General features: G+C 34.5%; 1 protein-coding gene across 1 annotated transcript; it reads right to left on the reverse strand.

The window, feature by feature from the left end:
• Window positions 1-296: 296 nt before the first annotated feature.
• IL2 (interleukin 2) lies at window positions 297-5,267 on the reverse strand. Its single transcript, XM_045879392.2, has 4 exons — window positions 5,091-5,267; window positions 4,940-4,999; window positions 2,249-2,395; window positions 297-407 (listed from the first exon to the last, which is right to left on the reverse strand). The coding sequence occupies exons 1-4, from the start codon at window positions 5,235-5,237 to the stop codon at window positions 297-299; spliced, it is 465 nt and encodes a 154-aa protein (XP_045735348.1). The 5' UTR covers window positions 5,238-5,267.
• Between the last annotated feature and the right edge of the window lie 17,500 nt (window positions 5,268-22,767).

Here is a 22,767-nt window from a genome sequence, read left to right on the forward strand (position 1 = left end):
ATAATAAATGGCTGGGCTTGTTTTTATTCATCAACTTTATTAAATAATTTTATTAACTGATCTACATAGATAGTATATTTAACAATTCAATATAAAAAAATAAATATTTTGGGATAAATAATTTGAGTTTTTAGAGCCCCTAGGGCTTACAAAAAGAATCTTAAAAGATCCATATTTATCATATGAAGTATAAGAATAATAATTACAAAAGGTAGCAAACCATATGTCAAAAAAATAAATATGAATTTTAAATATTTCAATAAATAGCCTGGTATATTTTAAATAGGAGACAATTATCAAGTCAGTGTTGAGAAGATGCTTTGACAAAAAGTAATCCATTTGTTCAGAAATTCTGTAATGGTTGCTGTCTCGTCATCATATTCACATTTGAATCTTGTTTCAGATCCCTATAAAAGAAAATTTTAATTTTTTTAGTTCAAGGTAGCTTCCCATAAATAGTTATTCTCAGTTGAATAACTTATGACTGATGCCCTTTACTTTCAAGTATGTTTAATATATTAATCATTCATATTTTCCTGAAATGATCAAAAGGGCATGTCAAAAAGTTATATGTTGATACCAAGTGATAGTAGCATACATATAAACTAGGATTTTTCTCATTTGTCAATTCTGTCCATCTCAGTGAGCACAAGAATTCTTTTTCCTGAATTGTATACAGGTAAACATTTTAAATAAAAACAGTTCTGGACAAATATTTCATTAAATGCTGCATGCAGAATAAAGTTGTTAAACCTCTCTTCCTCTGGGCATATATCTATTTATAGGTTATATGTATACAGTCATATACACATTATACTTCTTTTTCAAACCTTAAGTCTCCTATTATCTTAACTTTAGTGAATCTCCCCATAGTTCCCCAAAGCAAAAGAGAACTAACCCAGAGTATGTTAGGATAAGCTTTTGTTTGGAAGAAATTTGTGTGAAGAACATTTTCATAAATATTCATACCCACTCCTACTCCACCTTAGTATTAATGCAGGTGAGTTTCCCAATTTTTAAAGTCTAAATATTAGAAATTTTGTTCTGTGGACTGACTTTTTAGAAATTAACCTCCTCTGCTGATAGGAGCTATTTCAACTCTACCTCTAGCTGACAAAATATTTTGAAATATAACAAGATAAAAGAGAGGACTTTTTCAAATTGAGGTAATTCCTATTATGGAAATATAAAACTAGTAAGATAAGTATTCCCTTTAAATAACCTGTTGCAGTGTTATATGCCCTCTTACATATAATTATTTAAATATCTCTTGGGAAGGTTTAAATTTTTTAAATTAGCTTTTTAATTTTTTTTAATTTTTAAATTTAAATTTAAATTTTTTAATTTAATTTTAAATTTTTTAAAAATAGCTGACATTTACCAACTTTCACATAATTTTATCTTAATTTTGCATCAAGAATTTAGAATGAGTTTTCTGATGGTCAAAAATTTTGGAACAAACCTTTTGACACAGTTATTGTCTATCAATGTCTAGATGACATTGATTTCAATGTATTTTTTTTAATTAGATGGAAAGAAACAGTCTACTAATACAATGACTTATTTGGAAACAACTGGAATTACATAATTTTAGAAACTTAGTTCTACTGTAATTAAAATTACGCTATTAAGGATGCCTGTTAACTCATGAAGTTTGTACTTTGGCAGATGAGATGAAAAAAGAGAGCCATGAATCTCTTCACATCACCTGAGTCCCTTGTATATTTAGTATTTCCTGTGCATTTAAAAATACTTAAGTTCCTAAAAACATTACCTCTAAACAAGGAGTTAATTATCTAGCCCATTGGCCATTTTAGTAGTTTCCAGTGTTTTAGATAAATTTCTTAGTCCTTCCACCAAATAATAGGGAAAACGCATCCTAAAACCTTTCAGGTAATTAGTATGGGTTATTCTGGAAAATGATCTGAAAGAATTAGAAAATATGTAACAAAACCTGTCTGCTTTCCGTGAAATTCAATTGTCTTTTCCCACTCCCAGTTTTGTATTAATGTGAGAGAGAGGTGACAAGAGTGCTGGGTTATGGGCTTATCTCTGGGTGGATGGTAGGCAGAAACCCTCTAAATTATACTTCCCAGCTCCATAGTGTATCATCTAACATAAAAATGATTCATGTTCACAGTGGTCTTAAAATGCATGAGAAGTTCACAAATTATAAAAATGTTATACCACTTTAAAATGACCTTCCATTTATTTTATCTTCAGGAGGGCAAATAAAGTAATGCCTTACCTTTAGTTTCAGAAGTGTTACATTGATATTGCTCATTAATTCCTTGATGTCTGTCAAGTGAAAGTTTTTGCTTTGAGCTAAATATAGCACTTCCTCCAGAAGTTTGAGTTCTTCTGCTAGACATTGAAGATGTGTCAATTCTGTGGCCTTGAATAATAATAAATATAATTATCAGGTCAGTTTGCCCTAAAGGTCAGATTCAGAAATTAATCTCTATTTTATTAAGAGTAGTTTTTTACTATTCTCCCTGTTCTCAGCATTACTGTAAAGATGGACCAATATAGCTTATATTATAAGACTGGAAAAACTAGAGTTCATCTACCCATGTTTAGCATTAAATGTTACATAATGAGGGGCTCCTGGGTTAAGTGGCTGCCTTCAGCTCAGGTCATGATCCCAGGGGCCTAGGATTGAATCCCATGTCAGGCTCCCTGCTTAGCAGGGAGCCTACTTCTCCCTCTCTCCCTCTGCCCCTCTCCCTCCCCCTGCTCATGCTTGTGCTCACTCCCTCTCTCTAAAATAAATAAGTAAATAAATAAATGAACAAATAAATAAATGTTAAATAATGAATCAATAATTTCAGCTTAATTTGGCTTTGCCAAAAGTCAACATTTCTGTACCCAAATGCAAATCACAAAAGTAGAATTATTTTCCAGTCTGTATAGAAATTATTAGAATCAGAGCAGTCACAGCATGGAAGTATAGGATCACATTCTATAATTCTAACATTTAATAATCTAAGAGTTGAGAATCATAGAATGTTAAGGACAGAGTAGCTCTTGGATATTGCTATATCTGCAATATATATGATATTGCTAAAATCAGCATTTTATAGATGAGACAATTTTAACTGTATAGTAATGACTCTCAGTATAGCAAGTCATATAACTCTCCTAATTTTTTACTTTTCTATAGTAAGTATATTAAAAAATTATGTGTTCCAGCCAAATAAAAGATCAGAATATTTGAAGGACTTTTGGGTGGCTCTCCTGACTTAGACCTATACACCCACCCACCCATGTGGTCTGTTATAATGATAGTATTTCATACTTTTCTGGTCCATTATAATTTTAAAGTGTCTTCTCCCAAACAAGCCCATTTAAGTCTCACAGCCACCCCTTGAGATAGCAATGCAGTGCTGTTATCTCCATTTTACAAATAAAGAAACTAAATCTCAGAATTTAAGTGTTTTCCCAAGGTCACATGATTAGGTGGAGCCAAGATTAAATTTTAGTTCTTTTTCTTTATAGCTCTAACATAGCATCCTTTGAATTAAATGTTTTTTATAAATTTCTAAAAATTTTTTTGCAAACCAAGAATGGTGGTAAAATGAACAAATGAATGGAGCTTATCACATTACTTTGGGTTTCAAATAGATGAGTCATCATTTAGAAACTGTTAGATTTCAAAGAATTTCACCACCCTCTAAATTATGCACATAATCTCATGTTCTCTTTCTAAAAGTCTTTAAAGGGAGAGAAGATAGGACTACACCACACACATTTTATGACATTTCCATCCACTGCCCTTTCAACTTGTTACTACAAGTTCAGGGCTTAAGTTTTTGGCACAGCAACTTGGAGCTATTTCCCTCAGAAAACAGTCTAGTATCTTTATGGTGCTGGAGTTAAGAGTTTTGTGGCTCTGGTTAAGTTAAAGAAGCATCTCTTAAGTTATTTTCATCTTTCAAAGGAGTAGTTTGAAGCATAATTTCTTTCAATAGGAGATCAATGACATTGCATCCATGACCTTTAAGTCCCATTTTTTTTTTTTTTTTCTGAACTTGGATTCACCCTGGGACAAACTCTTTCCAGCACCAAGTCATGTTCATTCTCTGTTGACTGGCACAACTACTAGGAAACTTTATATTCCTAGTATAGCCATAGGAGTTTGGATGATCTGTGTTTATCTATCTGAATCCCCAAAAGACCAAATCTTGGAAAACAAGTCATATAGCATCATAAGTCTCTAGGTCTATTGGCATAAAAGATGTGTAAGTCCAAAATTTTACTTTACACTCCCAGGGAGAATTTTGCTTTTACTAATAGCTAATGTTTATATGGTATTTACCCTGTGACCGACATTGTTCTGAGTACTTTACATTTACCCATTAATCCTCACAAAACTATATGAAGTATATATATAATTATCATTCACATAAGTAGATAATAAACTGAGTCAGAGTAGGTAACTTGCCCAAGGTCACAAAAGCTAAGACATAACGGAGCTGGGAATTCAGTTCAGATAATCTGGCCCTAGAGACTATGCTATTGGCCACCACTATGTTGCCTCTCAAAGGTAGACCCTTAGGAGTTTTTCCTAAAACAATAAAGGATTTTTAAAAATAGGAAATCAACTTTGATAATTTGTGTGGTAAAATGATATAATCAAATCTCTCTCAAGTTTTACATTTTTAAATAAAAATAAGAATATAATCTGTCCCATCAATAAACTGGGGATATTATTCTTGTCTCTTCCCACTTCCTCTCCCAAAACATACAAATACATACAGAAAAATATATAGGCAAAGCTATTTTACAGAAGCTTCATTACCAAATTGGTTATTTTTTTAAATATTGAAGTTACTGATTCTTTTCCTCAGATGAAGTGCTATTAATCTAATCAGCTACAAATTTTCATATTACTTGAATTTTCTTAAGACATAAATTGAACATAGAAAGTTGTACTTACCTTCTTGGGCGTGTAGAATTTAAATGTGAGCATCCTGGAGAGTTTAGGGTCCTCATAATTCTGAGAAAGCATAATATATTTTCATTAAAAAATGAACTCCAGTTCAAAAAATTATATATAATAATTTTAGTAAGAAAGGGAATATACTCACATTAACTCCATTCAAGAGCAACCGTAAATCCAGCAGCAATTGCTCCAACTGTTGCTGTGTTTCCTTCGTAGACGAAGTAGTAGGTGCACTGTTTGCGACAAGTACAAGAGATAGTGCGATGCAAGACAAGAGTTGCATTTTGTACATTGTGGCAGGAGTTGAGGTTACTGTGAGTAGTGATTACAGAGGCTGATAGGAAGCACTTGAACAAGAGAAGCAATTTATACTCTTAATTCTGGAAAAATATTTATGGGGGTGTCAAAATGTTTTACATATTACACATATTTTCAAAGATTCTACCTGTGTGGCAAAAAGCATTACCTTTATTTTTCCTCTTCTGATGACTCTTTGGAATTTCTTTAAACCCCCATAAACTGACTGAATGGATGTAGGTAAAATCCCTGTTGGTTACATGAGCCCACACTTAGGTGGCAGTTGTAATTCATACAACTAACGCCTTCTGTATGAAACAGTTTTTCCTCCCTCTTTCTTTAAGGGGGTGGGGATACAAAAGTGGCTCATGAAAATTTTCTCTTTGTCATAAAACTTTGATGAACATGTGGAGCACTATGGTGTGGTGGACAAGAGTAAATAGTTGAAAAGAATAAATTTTTAGATTTGTTGATTAAACAGGAAGAATATTGGTTTCCTGTTTAGGATGGTTTTACCTTTTGATCTACACAATAACTGAGCTAATGCATACATGATAGATTACTTCTTACACAATTCAGCTACAAAAATTAAGACTAGAATACATAAATGCTCATTGAGCTTGAGGTACTGTTTTATGGTATTTTAATTTTATTGTTTCTTGTATCTGTTTTAATCTCTTAAAAGCTGCTGTACATTTTTTTTTAAATGGGTACGATGTTTAACAAATAAATACCCAGAAAAGGGTTTGCATGCAAGGGTACTAATGCTAGTTTTGGGGAGGAGGGCTTGAACAAATATATTTTTGCTGCTTTATTCCTTTTGTTGGGCATCCAAGGGGATGTAAGGTGAGTTGGAATGTCACAAGAACCAAGGGTGGTTTTTCTTCCTCTTGATCTCAGGGACCAGCTGAGCTATTAAATCTTTTCTCCCACTTAATGTCCATTTCATCTCTCTCTGTCTCTGTTGAACAGATTGCTTATATTTCTTTAAATATAAGGTAGAAAATGAGAATAATAGGAATCACGAAGTTTGTTAGTAGGAAGCTTATTAACTGAAATTTCTGGACACTATTTGTACATTCTTTAGGAGAAAGAGAATATGATCTGGCTAGCTTGAGGTGTACCAATCCTGGCCTAAGTAGTGTGGCTGGGGCTGAGAAAGGCATGGTAGTAAATAGCCTAGGAGGCTGAGGTGGGTCATGGGTTGGGGGTTTTTGTGTGTGCATGTGCCTTGTGGAGTAAGAGCAGTCCTCAGAGCAGGGATATTTGGGCTCATTTATTCCAAGGTGATTCTTACTATACAGAGGCCAGAATTGAATCGACAGAAGAAGGGATATCCATTATAATTTTAGAGCACCTTTTATGAAAAAAATGAATAAAGTACTACAAATAACTCATGACAAACAAATATTCAGAAAAGGCTTTGCATTGGAGGGTACTGATGCTAGTTTTATAACAGACTTTACATGTGCTGTATGTAAACCAGTTCATATGTTTCTACTTGTTATGTTTTCACCTCTTTAATAGACTTAGGTTTATCCACTACAGCATCTGGGACACTATGAGTGTAAAATAATAATGTTGAAATAAGATCAGATCAATATTCTTAAAGTTGGTCAAGACTGGGTAGGATACTTTGCACATGTGTTAATGTGTCCTCAGTATAATGCACTAACTGCTTCAGTATAATGATGGTACAGATATATACTTGTAACTTAAACTGGAGAGAATTGAAGAAACCCTTCCTCAAAGAGATTGCTTGTAACTCCTCCAATTTTACTACATTATTCATTTTGTGTCTAGTCTTTAAAAAGACATCTAGCACCTCAGGTATATAGAAAGGGAGGAAAAAAGAACAATGTGAACACACACAGCCTAGTTTAAACATTATAACAAACTTGTGATGGTTCCCATTTTGCAGATTAGAAAACTGAATCTCAGATATGTTAACTAATTTGTTCTAGGTCATGAAGCCCTTACTGCCAGTAAGTTGCAGAACAAGGATTTGAAACCAGAATATTCTGACTGCAAAGCCCCATCTTACCATTAGTATTCTTTCTTATCGAACCTGATGTGCACTACGAAAGACATGTACCTAGAGGAGTATAATCCCAGGTAAAACATAAAAACTGCTGCTTCCAGAGAAGCGGATGTGAAGAATTTTGAAGAAGGAGTGTGACTTCAAACTGGATTTTGACACCATGGTTAAACTGTAGATTTGTAAATTTAGGATTAGGAAGAGGGTGGTAGGCAGGAAAGTTTAACCATTCTGAGTATTTGTACTACAAAAAAAGAAAAGTGGTTTGGTTTAGTACTATTTATGCATCAGGTAACATTCTGAAGAATGTAAAACATCTTTGTAAAATCTAAAAATAAGCATTAAATAGTTCCTCAGGTGGAAAAAAATGAAGGAAAAGCCAGATTAGAGATCAATGATCTTTTAGAAAAGATTAGAGACAAGTTAGGAAAAAATGATCATGATCTTTTTATTACTAAAACGTACAAAATGTCTCTGTACCTTTCAAATCAAAACTAAGTTAGCATTAGTTCTAAGGGAAAGGCTATTTAATGATCTGTGTGTCAACTTTCTTATACTTGTTTTGCTTCTCTAAAGACTTCAGTGTTTCATCCCAGCATCATCAGCTCAGGCCTTTACCCTTCCAGAATGGAAGAATTCAGGCCCACACATTTTTCTGTGTGGGGGCTTTTCCAATGAGGCCTTTGATGTTCTCATAGTCTTGATATTTCTAGCTCTCCAGCTATTTCCATTAGAGAATGGGTCAGGATATGGCTACATTGATGGGACCCTGTAGAAAATTGAGTTCCTAGGCCCCTGGCTTATTCCTATGATCACATAACAGGCACCGTTATGAAGGTGGCCTGGTAATTTCTTTCTTGAAATTTTTGGGGGTAAAAGTACCATACACTGTGGCATACTTTCACTTTTTAACATGTATGACATATCAGCTGGCTTCTCTGGCTATAGTGGTGGTAAAGTCAGTAGGAGACTGTAGGCTACTGCATGTGTCACACCCCCTACTTCCCCTTTGAAAATAAAATTCTATTCAATAAGAAGCTATTTTTATTGCTACGCATTGTTTGTGACTCAGCCTCTTAGACTCAAGAGTAGCCCAAGTTCTTTTAAAAGGGAAGCCCTAGTCCCTGAAGCTGCCTACCAAAGAGATAGGTCAGTCAGTTGCACACATTGTCCATCCATCAAAGCTGGCTTTCAAGGACTCCACCTCCTGCAAGAATGTTTTCTTCCTGACCCTTTCTCATTGCTTTGTAAAACTTTAATTTAGACTGGTGCATGATGTCCATGTTAGTCTCTACAGGCCTCTTGCCTTTTCAAGATACAGTTATCTCCCTTTGAAAGTAGGACATATTGAGGAATAACCTCCATACCACCCAGAGAGTATTCAGCTAAGAGCTCTGTGTTTCCCATGAAAACCTGAATTTCCTCAGGCATAGGTTGGCGCCCAGTCTTTGTCTTTATCAGACTTGTGGTCCTCCATGATGTGATAATACTGTAAATCTATCTGCGGATCACAGTTAAGTCTCATTCATATGTGCTTTTCTTCCATGTGGTCAATTTTAATGATGTTCATAATCTTTTGGGATGGAAGAATTATTTCCTTGGTACTTTTAGTTTTACAAAGTGTTTTCAAATTCATTATCTCATTGAGTCACATTTTAGTGATAAGAAATTTGACGTTTGTACAAGTTAAGTAACTTGCCCAATATCACATTCTTAAGTTAGTGGTGAAGTTAGAGCAAAACCCCAGGACTTCCTGGCCCCTAATGATCATGTGTATTTCTGGTGTAAAATAGTGATGCCAAATTCTAGGTGCATTAGACTACACAGAAAAGGCTGAATTAGATTGTGCCTACTATTCCATCTCACTTCACTCTATCAATGATAGCTAATGAGTTAGGCAAGGCATCATCCACCTTCACCTAACCAATACCTTGTCTGAACAGTTTTAGGATTTCTAAGAAGTTAGAGCAACTGAATTCACACAGCTACAGAAGCTAGGTTTTACTCTTTTTTTTTTTTTTTTTTTTCATCTCTTTCTGGGGTCTTTAAAAGCAGTAGAGCACTTGATGTTTCCTAACACTTCTCCTGTATCTGAAGTAAGAAAATGATTGCATCTACTGTGGACTTAAGTTGCATTGTACTTTTACGAGTATAGTGTTCTAAGGCTGACATGGGGGTATCACACTAGGCAGTTGTCTGTATTTGGCAACCTAGAGACCCTTCACTGCCTAAATGTAATGAGAATGGGAATATCTTCAAAACCCTAGGAACTTTACTTTTTGTGTAAATAGAAGACCCATGTCAAGTTACACAGCAGTTACCAGAGGTATAATGGGATAATCTGACAGGAATAGCAATAGATTTGCAAGGCATTTCAAGTTTATAAAGCACTTTCATATCCATTTATCTCCTCTTATGGCAAAATAGGTAAAGAAACATTTTCTGGTCATATGTATTTCACTAAAAACTTTCCTTTTTTTGTACTTTAAGAATTAAGCTTGCAACTTACAGATAAATATTAGCTTTCTCCTCTGCTAATAAGTGCTTTCATTAAAATCTTGTGAAAATCAAATTATTTACATTTATCTTCATATAATTACTTTTCCTGTCTAAATTTGTTTTTAAGTTCTCTGTTAACCATTTGTTCTTCCCTCTTCTACAGTAGCTTTGGATGTATCATCGACAATCCATTCTTCCATCATTCATGTTAAAAGATAAACTGAGGTTTATTTAAAAATATAAGAGTTTGAGCAAAATCTATTTGAATTGGATAGTATCCCATTTAGCAGATAGAAGGGAGCTCTGAAGAGTTGTACAAAATGAAAGACTTTCATAGCAAGAGGGAGCAAGAACAAGAAGTTATATACTACGCAAAAAAAAAAAAAAAGTTGGTTATTACAAGGCTACGTTCTTTTAGGGGATGGCATGGGTCTGTTAGGTGGATTATCTAGTGCTGATCAGGCGATTCCTGATTGACTGGTTTAAGATTTCATTACTGGGAGAATGGAAGCTGTAATTAAGTCTTGGTTTAGTGATATGGGGCTTAACACAAGTGACTTCATTTTGGGCCTATTGTCTTATTTTTAACACTAATAATAATTTTTAAATGCTATAGCCTGACTTTTTGTTTAAAAATATAACATTATTATCTAATTACAAAATAATACATATTCATTATAGAAAATTTGGAAACTACAAAAAAGCTAAAAAGTGAATATCAACTGTAGTCTTACCAGATAGAGGTAACTATTGATATTACATACTGGTATAAGTCCATCTAGACATTTTTTTCCTGTGGTACAGTTTTTCATGCTTTTTTTTTCTTTTAATTGTGTTATAAATATCTCACATATTATGTATTCCTTTAAAACATTATGTTTAATAATTAAATAGAATTCTGTTGTATGACTGTATCGTATTATCAGAGTTTACATTAATTCCAATCATTCACCATTATGAACAGTGCTGTAATTCACTGAAATCTTTGCACATAAATATTTGTGTAAATTTCTAGTCATCCTCTTAGGATAAAATCCTAGAAGTGGATTACTGGGTCAAAGACTATGAACATTTTAAGCTTTTGATGCTTATTCAGAAAGTTCATAAAAAATTTAATATTCCTTATCATTGGTATGAGCTTATTTTTCTGTGCTGCCTATATTGGTTCCATATTATCAAATAGGGGAGGGAGCAAGAGGGAGAAAGGAGAGGATCTAGTGAAATGTGTGCTGATTGGTGGTTATATTAATATGCTCAGGTCCATCGTTGGAATTGGGAGTCAGTCAGACCTGGGTGGGAGTCATATTTATCATTCACTGGCTGTGTGAGCTTGAACAAATTATCTTCCCTAAGCATGTCTTCATTTTTTAAATGGCAATATGGACCTCCCTGGACTCTTATGAGTAACAAACAAGATAGCTTAAATAAAAGCACACAACACTAATCTATTAACTTGGAATGAATAAGTTATTCCATGATTTGTTTCTGATATGCTACCACCTTGCCCTTTTCTACTATGTTTAAAATGATGGTATTTGCTTTGCATAACATCTTGATATCATCCAGGTTACTAATCTGCCTAATTTGAGAGTTGAGAAAGAAACAGGCAGAAAATTTTGCCATCCCAACATTATCCAAATTTTACTCAAAATCTAATTTAATTAACCCAATAATTTTTAATCATTCTATGAGGTTACTAGAGATAAGGTTATTATTCCATAATATGTCAGTCCCATCTAAGGGGATCTCTGTCCATTGTAGAGAAAGAACAATCATTTTCCCCCTACCCGCCTAGGTGCTTGGTAGAGACCCCCCTCCTATAAAAAAAGACAGATTAATAGGAGAAAAAATTAACAATGTCAATTACATACATGCATACCTGTGGGAGCCCCACAAAAATATGAGACTCAAAGGGCATCTAAACAGCTGAAGCTTATATCCCATCCTGAGCTAAGGAAAGGGATGGGGGTCTGTGGCTTCAAAGGGGAGGAGGCAATTCATGGGAAGGTGAGAAGAGGGATTGTTTGGTAAGCAAAAGTTGCCTTGCCCACAGATAAGTCTCTCAGGTGAAGAACTTCTCTCTCGTAATAGCTTTCTTTCTAGCACAGGCCCCTTCCTATTGTAAATTTCCTTATAAACATAGTTTTCCCTTATAAAAGACTAACTTCTACTCTATTTTCAGAGCCTCTCCTGGGTCTGCAGTTTTTCAAAATAATCAACTCAAAACAATCCTGATGCTAACGAAGCATATTTTGGGGTGGCACATTCTGCTGTTCACCATCAAAATTGACCTATCCTGATCTGAGTTGAAAGACAAACTCACAACCAAAAACAAGAAAATTAATTTTGTAAAAGTCCTTTGTGCAACAAAGCTCACGGTGAAGATGGTCATTGGGTTTCCTGTCATGTGCTGAATTATTAGCAGTGTATGCTTGGAGTGCTGTACTGAGAATAATTCTGTCCTCAGTGAAGAAATGTTGTGGATATTCAGTCTGAAATGGGCTTTGGAATGTGGAGTAATAGCCTGGATGCTAGCTCTTTATTTCTGTTATGCCTATGCTTTCTTTAGCCCAGTTCTAGCCAACTATGTTATTTGTTTTCAAGAGCTTGGTAGCTGTGAAGGAACTGTGGGAATTGGGCTGTGCGCAGAATAAATGATCCCTGACAGTTTAAAAGGATGGGGCATAGGAGGTAGATAGAAAAATAGAAAACACCTAAAGTATTTAAAAAGTGAAGTAAATATAGGAACCAAAGAAATGTACAGCCTTCTGGAACTTAGTATATGACCCAGTCATCTCATGCACCCCACAGGTCCTCAGAGTCCTGTGTAATAGCAGAGTATAGTGACTAATATTCATAGTAATGACTCCACCTCCTCAAAAAATGTTGAAATTATGTTTTGCTTTGTTTATACCTGCTTTGTTTAGGAGGCCACGGTATGTCTAATATTTTGAGGAGAGATTTCCATTCCAAATGGTTTAGATAAGAACAAATTTGATATTAGAGCAAAAACAGATGAGAACAGTTCCTACATCTGCAAGTCAAAGCCAAAAAAATTATTTTAGAAGACAGTAATACTAGAGAAGAAGAGGAAATAAAGTAAATCAACACTCTGTCAGGTCCCACCCATGCAACCCATATTGATGAGAGGAGGAGCCAGCCTCTGCAAATAAGATGCACCTATAGCTTCTATTACTAGGAACCGGAGAGAAAACTCACACCACCTCATGGAAACTGGACTTCTTACACTGGTAGAGAGCTTCCAGAAGTAGTTATATAGGTGGCTAATTTTAGAGTCAAACTTGCCTCTCTTATTTTTTTTTATTTTTTTATTATGTTATGTTATTCACCATACATTACATCATTAGTTTTTGATGTAGTGTTCCATGATTCATTGTCTGCATATAACACCCAGTGCTCCACTCACTACTCTTTAATACCCATCACCAGGCTAACCCATTCCCCCTCACCCCCCTCCCCTCTAGAACCCTCAGTTTGTTTTTCAGAGTCCATAGTCTCTCATGGAAATTGGAGGGGGAGACAAACTTGCCTCTTTTATAAGGTTTTTTAAATTTATAAATATGCACCTTATTCTTAATTCTCTTCTCTATCTTTGATAAGTATCAGGCTAGTCCCACAGTATTGGGCAAATAATTCTGAACTACTCACCTGATGACATTAAGATTCTTGTAGAGTTCATTTTACTTCTTAGGCCTAGCCTGTTTATAGACTAACCCATACAGATCTTCTATCTTTTTATGTGTATGTGTGCATGCATCTCTAACTGTTTCTTATTTCTTAAGGATTCAGGCAAATTTTTCCATGGAGTAAGAATGTATTATGGGCTTTACAGGCATTGGCAAATCTCTGGGATGTTTTCATCTGATTCATAAATTGTGAGCCATAATCATCATTAATAGATAAGGTTATTTTAACCTAGGAATAAAATCTTGTAAGTAAGCTTGTTGACAGTTATTGTATCAGCCCTTGTATACAAATATGACAAAGCTTCTACCTGTCTTAAAGGCACATAGTCATTGAAAGTATGCACATTAATAGCACTTTTCCCATGCAAAATCAACCTGGAGAAATTGATATTTTCTCATCCCCCACCCTTCACTCTTACTCTCTCACTCTCTCAATTTTCATGGATTCCCCACATTGTGAGTCTGAAAAATAGGGCAGTTATTAACATTGACCATTTAGCTAATTTTAAAATATGAAGCATACCAAGAACAACTAATTATTTTAGCATTTCTTCTTTTCTAAGGTGAGGGAGTAAACCTTTGGAGCACTCCAGGGACCATCTGGAAGGTATCCTAGATGTTGTGGATATAATGGACATCTTTATAATTTTTTTATTCTGAGTTTGGGGTATGGCATGGGGGCAGCAACAATAAGAGTTCTCCAAGGAGAATACTTGCTCAGTTAAGATGCAGGTACAATTCCTAAAAGAAAGAGTGGTTACAGGTTGGCTGCTTCATGGACCAGAATGATGATGATACAGTGTTTTGAATATAGCAGGAAGAAAAATAATGTTTAAGAATTTTACTTCTTCAAATGAGAAATCACTGTTTGATTTAGAACTACCTATGAACAGGGTAAGAGGCAACATAAAAGTACAAAAAAATATTCTTGAGTATTGAAAGTGTATATACAGCTCAGGCAGAAAACAACATGTTTTCTGTGTAGGATACAGAGAAGACAAAGAACAAGTTTTTGTTGCCTCACAATCATGTAATTGGAGATAACATACTCTTTTACTCCTACAGTCAATCTCTGTGGTTAGCTATGTAGTGGCAAAATCCCAACTATTAGAAATACTTTTGTGTGGTTAAAATATCACTGAAAGTTCTGTTGACTTGATCATATACTACTTAGAAGAATTAATATAATAAATCCCTAATATTTCTTTGATTTTAAGAGATTAATTAGTTGTTCTCTACACTAGAGTAGGTTCTTGTGAAAATGGAACACAAAGTAATTAAATTTGATGGATTAAGCATATAGGGAAGATTTAGATTTAGGTTGTGTGGTACCATTTCCTAGGGAATATAAATTCAAGTGCCACACCCCACTGGTGAGGATAAAACTACATAAGGGTCCCAGTTGGCTAGGGCATCAGAACCTAAGTAAAGGAATAACAAGCTCCACATCCATCCCAGGCTGATCTCAGTCCAGTCCTATAGGGGCAGCTACAAGACACTGAATCACCTTGGAGCTTCCTAAATACCTTGCTTTCTTCAGGCCCAAAGGAATTTTGAAAAGTTATTCTGTTATTTCTGTTGTAGGAAATGCTAATTTCTTCCTAATATCCATTCTTCCCTCCTGCTTAGAAAAAGAATCCTGATTCTTAGCAGGATATATTGCTGTTCCTCAATAAAGACCATATTCCCTACTTTCCCTTTGCAATGAAGTGTAGCCGTGCAGATATAATGGCTGGAGCTCTAGTAACTCTTCTGGACCTTAAGGACAGGGGACCATACTCTAGGGATGTTAAAACTGAAGGCTATGATCCTGATAATTTCATGTAGCTGCCAAATCAACTCTGACTGCCTAGTTCTTGAACTCTTATGTGAAAGAGAAACAATCATATCTGTTTAAGCCACTATTATTTTGGGCTTCTCATTTCTCAGTTGACTCTTGAACACCGTGGGGGTTAGGGGCACTGATCCTTACACTGTTGAAAATCCATGTATAACCTTTGACTCCCCCCAGATTTAACTAATAGCCTGTTGTTGACTACAAACCTTACTGATAATCAAAACAGTTGATTAAGAGAAAAGATAATGTTGTTAAGGAAATCATAAGGAAGAGAAAATACACTTACAGTATTATCCTGTGTTTATTTTAAAAATCTGATCTGTGCAGTTCAAACCAGTGTTGTTTAAGAGTCAACTGTATATGCAGTTAACAACACTGTATGAGTACATTAGGTCATGTTTTTTTTAGACAGTCCTATTTAGGGTTTTTTGACTGCAAAATACTTAAGGTACATTATTGAACAACATCATAGGCTATAGGAGGACAAAAATAAATAGCTATCCCTAGCCTACAAAATTTTACATTTTAGTAGGAAAGACAGACATATAGGGATGCTCCAGTATAAAACTGTGAATGTAAAGTGATGGGTGGGCAATTAATTGCTAAGTGTACAATTTGATAGCTTTTACTGGCATAAGAACAGACATAGATCAATGGAATAGAATTGAGAGTCCAGAAATAAACCCTTAAATTTATGGTCAATTCGTTTTTGGCAAGAGTGTGAAAGGGAGGAAGAATAGTCTTTTCAACAGCTGGTGCTGGGACAACTGCATATTTATATGCAAAAGAATGAAGTTGGACCCCTACTTCATACTATATGCAAACATTAACCAAAACTGAATCATAGACCTGAATTTTAGACCTAAAATAACAAAACTAATAGAATAAAACATAGGAGTAAATATTCTTGACTCTGAATTAGTCAATGATTCCTTAGATATGTCACTAAAAGCAAAATCAACAAAAGAAAAAAATAAATTGGACATTATTAAAATCTGAAACTTTTGTCCTTCAAAGGACACCATAAAGAAAGTCAAAAGATAGCTCACAGAATGGAAGAAAATATTTGCAAATCATGAATCTTATAAGTGATTTGTATCCAGAATGTATAAAAAACACTTGCAGCTCAACAGTGAAATGGTAAATAACCCAATTAAAATGCCCAAATGATTTGAATAGACATTTCTCCAAAAAATATGTACACATGACCAAAAATCATAAGATGCTGAATATCATTAATCAATAAGGAAAAGCAAACCAAAATCACAATGAGGTACCATTTCATACCCATTAGGATAACTAACATAAAAAAAGACAATAGCAAGTGTTGACAAAGATGTGAAGAAATAGAACCATAATGTATTGCTGGTAGGAATGTAAAAAAAAAAAAAAGGCTCAGCTGCTTTGGAAAACAATTTGGCAGTTTCTCAAAATATTAGAGTACTGTATGACCAAGCAGTTCCACTCCTAGATATATGCCAGAGAAATGAAAACATATCCAAAAGCTTATAAACAAATGGTCACAGCAACATTAATTAAAACAGCCAAAAATTGGAAGCAGTCCAAATGCCTATCGACTTATGAATGGATAAATAAAATGTTGCATGTCCATACGATGGCATATTATTTGGCAGTGGAAATACTGAAGTACTGATACATTCTACAACACAGATGAACCTTAAAAACATTATGCTAATTTCAAGAACCTGGTCACAAAAAGCCAAATATTGTATGATTCCATTTATATAAAATATCCAAGAAAAGCAAATCCAACATGGCAGAAAGTAATTTACTGGCTTCCAGGGGCTGGGATAAGGGAGAATGTGAAGTGAGTGCTAATGGTCGTGGGGTTTCTTTTTGGGGTGATGAAAATGTTCTAAAATTAGATAGTGGTGATGGTTGCCCAATTTCATGAATATACTAAAAAACCACTGAATTGTATACTCATGGTATGTAGATTATATCTCAAAGTTGTTATTTTGTCTTGTTTTGCTAGTTTCATAGTTGTGGTTGAAACACATGCAGTATGCTTTTGGTTTGTGGCTATACTGAAATAAACAATGTCCCCAAATGAAACTATATTTATCTCTAAGAATTGTATATATAACCAGTGTATGTAAAACAACTGTATTGTTAAAATTAAGAAGAATGAAATCAATAGATTAAAACTTAAGATTGTCATATTATTAAATAATAAAAGATACCATAGGGCATTCAATCACTACTCCTATTGCCAATTATCATCACCTAATTAAGGCCTAAACATTGAAGAAGTGGTAATGCTTTTTCTTTGAGTAGCAGATAAAAGTGGTATCCTTCAACACATCAGTATATTTGAATGTTTAAAAAATATATTTAAGATAAGTAATTGTACCAACAAATACTATAGAAATGTGGCAATGGTTCCAGAAAACATGGTTCCATAGGTCTTCTCTGTCACTCATTATTGGGAATTCCATATTCTACTAACTGCTCAAAACAAAAATCTATGCAGTCATCTTTGTTTTCTTTCTTTTTTTTTGTGCCCCATATTCAATCTGTCAAGAAATCTTACTGGTTCTATCTTCAAAATTTATCTTTAATCCAGCACAGCATCTTTAATCTAACCACTGTAGTTAGATAGTAGTAGTAGTGGTAGTTATCTCTACCACTGTAGTCTAAGCCATTATCAACATTTGTCTTAATACTTCAATCATTGTCCTAGATGGTACTCCTTCCTTCAGTTCTTGTTCCACTAAAACCTCTCTTCACACAGGAGGCAGAATGATCCTTCTAAAATATAAATCAAGTTATGTCATGCTTATCAGAATCTTCAAGTGGCATCCCATCTCACCAAAAGTAAAAGCCAAAGACATTAGTTGGCTTACAAGGTCCCCCTCGTCAATAATGTCCTCTTCCACTACTCTTCTCTCTTACTCACCTCCAGTCACACTGGCCTTCTCACTGCTCCTTGAATAAAATAGCATGTGACATCCTCATTGCCATTACATTTGCTGTTCTGCTTGAAATGTTCTCTACCTCAATAACCGCTTGACTTATTCTCTCACCTTCTTCAGTTCTTTGCTCAAATGTCTTTCTTTTCTGATCACCTTATTAATGACCTCCCAGGAACTAGCTATCTCCCTTCCCTGGTTTTTCCCCCTATTATCTCCTAATTACACTGCATAATTTTCTTATTTATTCTTTAAATGTTTGTGTCCTTCTACTTTAATGTAAACTCTGTGAAGGCAGGGATGTCTTTTGCTATCCCTAGGTCCTATAACAGTATCTGACACATAGTTGTCATTCAATAAATATCTACAGTATGTTATTCTAAGGAAGTAGGATTTTTCCTGAGTACAATGGAAAGCTATTGATAGATTTTATTTATTATTTTTTTAGCTATTGATAGATTTTATATTTGCATTTTACAAAGATTCCTCTAGTAATATTATTGATGAGAAATTGGAAGAGCCAAACACAGGAATGACTTCCTTTTCTCATGTCCAAATTTTGCAGAAACACTCAACTTGGACCTGAACCTAGTTTAGGAACATAACTTATCATTTCTTTGAGAAAAGCCTTGATTAATTAAATAAAAGATAAAGTTGCATTTTATTTTTTATTTGCCCATTTGTGAGCATGAGATACAACATCAGGTTTGTATGTAAATTTATCATGTAGTATTGAAAGATTTAAAATGAAGCAACTGCTATCATATAATGTGGAATCAGCAAGAGTGTTAAAGTTTTGGTAGAGAAAGTTGGAGGGGGGGAGAAAGATGTGTGCAGTAATCCACCTGAAGTTTTGACACAAAACTATTTCATCAGGAGTAAGCAAGGAAATTGTTCATTTATTTTTTTTTCTTATTTTGGCTACACCCTTAGGAGGTGGCCATTTTATAGTGTTCTGGATAGAAAAAGTGAACTGCTTCTCAAATAGTTAAGTGCCTGAATTCTAGGGGAGCAGAAGAATGTGCCCTTATAAAAACAACCTCCTTTGTTGATTTCTACTGTGTATGGTCAAGTGTATGTCCTGATTTCTTTTGATGTTTATCTATAATCTGAAATGAAAAGTTGGCCTTTCCATGGAACTTTTCCATCTTAACACTACTCTTCATAGTTAAATGACATGTTTTTATGGTTTCTCTTTGTGATTAGGCCATATATTTGGAGAAAAATTGTGATATGTATTTATACTAGGATAGATAAAGTTTGTATTTCACAATTGCCATAATCATTTAGTGTGACATATAGTTTATTTCCTGAGTGTACATTCTATTAATTTACATATTACTAATTTTCTGGCCAAAAAGAACTGAAAGAGCTGTTGTCTTAAATTGGATAGCCGAGCGAGAGACTATTGCTTCTGTCCTACTGAGCAGATAACAATCAAATGAAAACTTAGTTCCCCCATTTGTGATATTTTTTCTTGGGTTTATCTTTTCATACCTGTTGCTTCTTGGATTCATGTAGTTTACAACTTAAATAATTATTGCAAATAAATATCTTTTTTGTAAAACACAAATGTCAGGATGGTAAGAGTGGATTCATGGATAAAAGGAAATAATGTTTATTAAGAGAAGGCTATGGTGAGTGCTGTGAATTGTGTGAGACTGTTGAATCGCAGACCCATACCTCTGAAACAAATAATACATTATATGTTAAAAAAAAAAAAAAAAGAAAGAAAAAGATAGCAGGAAGGGAAAAATGAAGGGGCAGGAATTCGGAGGGGGAGACAAACCATGAGAGACTATGGACTCTGAGAAACAAACTGAGGGTTCTAGAGGGGAGGGGTGTGGGGGATGGGTTAGCCTGTTGATGGGTATTAAAGAGGGCACGTACTGCATGGAGCACTGGGTGTTATACGCAAACAATGAATCGTGGAGCACTACATCAAAAACTAATGATGTAATGTATGGTGATTAACATAATAAAATAAAATTTAAAAAAGAGGTTTTATTAACATGACCGAGAGACACCTGTTTTCAAATTTCCCAAGTTACATGGACTGAAGTTTGTGCTTTTAGTCACACTTAAGAGTGATAACTGCAGAGAGAAATGTCATTTTCTACTTTCCCATTTCTGTGCAATAGCATTTCTGGGTTGAAATATTACCTCCATTTCATCAGAGGCAAACCAATCTTTTATTATCTACTTTTACCCATGAATATATGCAGTTTTTACAGACTTTTACCAAGAAAATCACCATACTAAAATCTTTTACATTTTTTCAAATATCCACCCCCTAATCATTCCACTGGATTTCAGTGTCTGCTTGGTCATATATATCAGGCTTAAAATTCCTATTCAAGTCATAAATAAATCAATAACTAGAAACAGAATAGGTAAAACATGAAAGTTATTAAATTAAGTTAGTAGGAAATGGTTAACCTCCCTCTGTCTCCAAATTTACTATTCAATCCAAATTATTTGTTCTACATCTCCAGATAGACAGTAAGAAAGCTTGGCGGGGGGTCGGGGGTGGGGTGGGGAATTGGCATCAGTGAGCTTGGTTTCCCCCTACTCAATTGTTCCCAATTGTTTCTACTTAGGTGTTCAGCCTCAGACAGATTCACTTTCTGAGAAAAAGCAACTCTCCAATTTTAAGTCAGTATGAGATCTAAGATGGAAAAACAAAGATAAAATCACAAAGCCATGGCACAAGAGAGATTTAGATATTCCATGAATGAGCAGTCATAGAAATAACCATTATATTTTAATTCTGTCAGCAATATGTGTGTGAATCAAAAATCTTGTGTAACTAGGGGCATTATTTCATGGGGAAACACTTTATTAAATAAATTGGAAAAATTTTTCACATTTTATGGTTGACCACAGTAAAGAGATAGCTCAACCATATTTGAACCTAATTTCTAAGAATACAAATGCTTTCAGACTTTATTAACTTTTTTCCCCCACAAGTTTATTTTTTTAAAGAGCATTTATTTGAGAGAGAGCACATGTGGGAGAGGAGCAGAGGGAGAGAAATGGGGAGAGAATCCTAAGCAGACTCCCCACTCAGCATGGAAACTAACAGGGGGCTCAGTTCCACAACACATGAGATCATGACCTGAGCTGAAACCACGAGTTGGACACTTAACCAACTGAGCCACCCAGGTGCCCTTTCCCACAACTTTATTGAGGAGGGCACGTACTGCATGGTATAATTGATATACCAAAGAAATGCACATATTTAATGTATATAATATTATGAGTTTGGACATAGGCATACCCATGAAACCATCACCACAATTAAAGTAATAAACATATCTATCTTGTACTCTCCCCACTTTTCGTAGTAGTAACACTTAACATGAGATATGCCCTGTTAACTATTTTTTTTGATCATACAACCTAATATTATTAACAATAGGCACTATATTTTATAGAAGATCTCTAGAACCTATTCATCTTGCACATATGAAATGCTATACTGAAATCAGGAAATACAATGACTTCAGCTTTGTTTTTCTTCCTCAAGATTGTCTTGGCTATTTGGGGACCTCCATGGTTCCAAATGTGTTTTAGGACTTTTTTTCTATTTCTGTAAAAAATGTCATTAGGATTTTGATGAGGATAACATTGAATCTATAGATTTCTTTGGGTAGTATGGATATTAAACAATATTGTCTTCCAACCTGTGAACATGGGCTATCTTTCCATTGACTTGTGTCTTCTTTAATTTCTTTTACCAATATTTTGTAGTTTTCAGTGTATAAGTCTTTCACCTCTTTGGTTAAGTTTATTTCTTTTTTTTTTTTAAAACATTTTTTTTTTTAAAGATTTTATTTATTTATTTATTTGAGAGAGAGAGAGAGTGAGAGAGAGAGCGCAAGAGGGGGTAGGGTTAGAGGGAGAAGCAGACTCCCTGCCGAGCAGGGAGCCCGATGTGGGACTCGATCCCGGGACTCCGGGATCATGACCTGAGCCGAAGGCAGTCGCTTAACCAACTGAGCCACCCAGGCACCCTGGTTAAGTTTATTTCTAAGTATTTTATTCTTTTTGATACTATTGTAAATGTGATTGTTTTCTTAATTTCTTTTTCAGATAGCTCATTGATAGTTAATAGAAATGCATCTGATTTTTGTATGTTAATTTTGTATCCTTCAACTTTACTGAATTTCCTTATTAGTTTTAATAGGTTTGGGGTGTGTGTGTGTGTGTGTGTGTGTGTTTAGTCTTTAGGGTTTTCTACACATAAGATGTCATCTGCAAAGAGAGACAGTGTATCTTCTTTTCTTATTCAGATGGCTTTTACTTCTTTTTCTTGCCTAATTGCTATGGTTAGGACTTTTAGTACTGTGTTGAATAGATGTGGGAACAAAGGGTATCCTTGTCTTGTTAGTAATCTTAAAGGAAAAGCTTTCAATTTCTCACTATTGAGTATGATGTTAGCTATGGCTTGTCATATATAATCTTTATTATGTTGAAATTCCTTTATTTAAGCTTTCTGTCCCTTTTTC

Source organism: Mirounga angustirostris, unplaced genomic scaffold, assembly GCF_029215605.1.
Source record: "Mirounga angustirostris isolate CCGP_5_RB_7025 unplaced genomic scaffold, mMirAng1.0.hap1 SCAF_2, whole genome shotgun sequence".
Taxonomy (NCBI): domain Eukaryota; kingdom Metazoa; phylum Chordata; class Mammalia; order Carnivora; family Phocidae; genus Mirounga; species Mirounga angustirostris.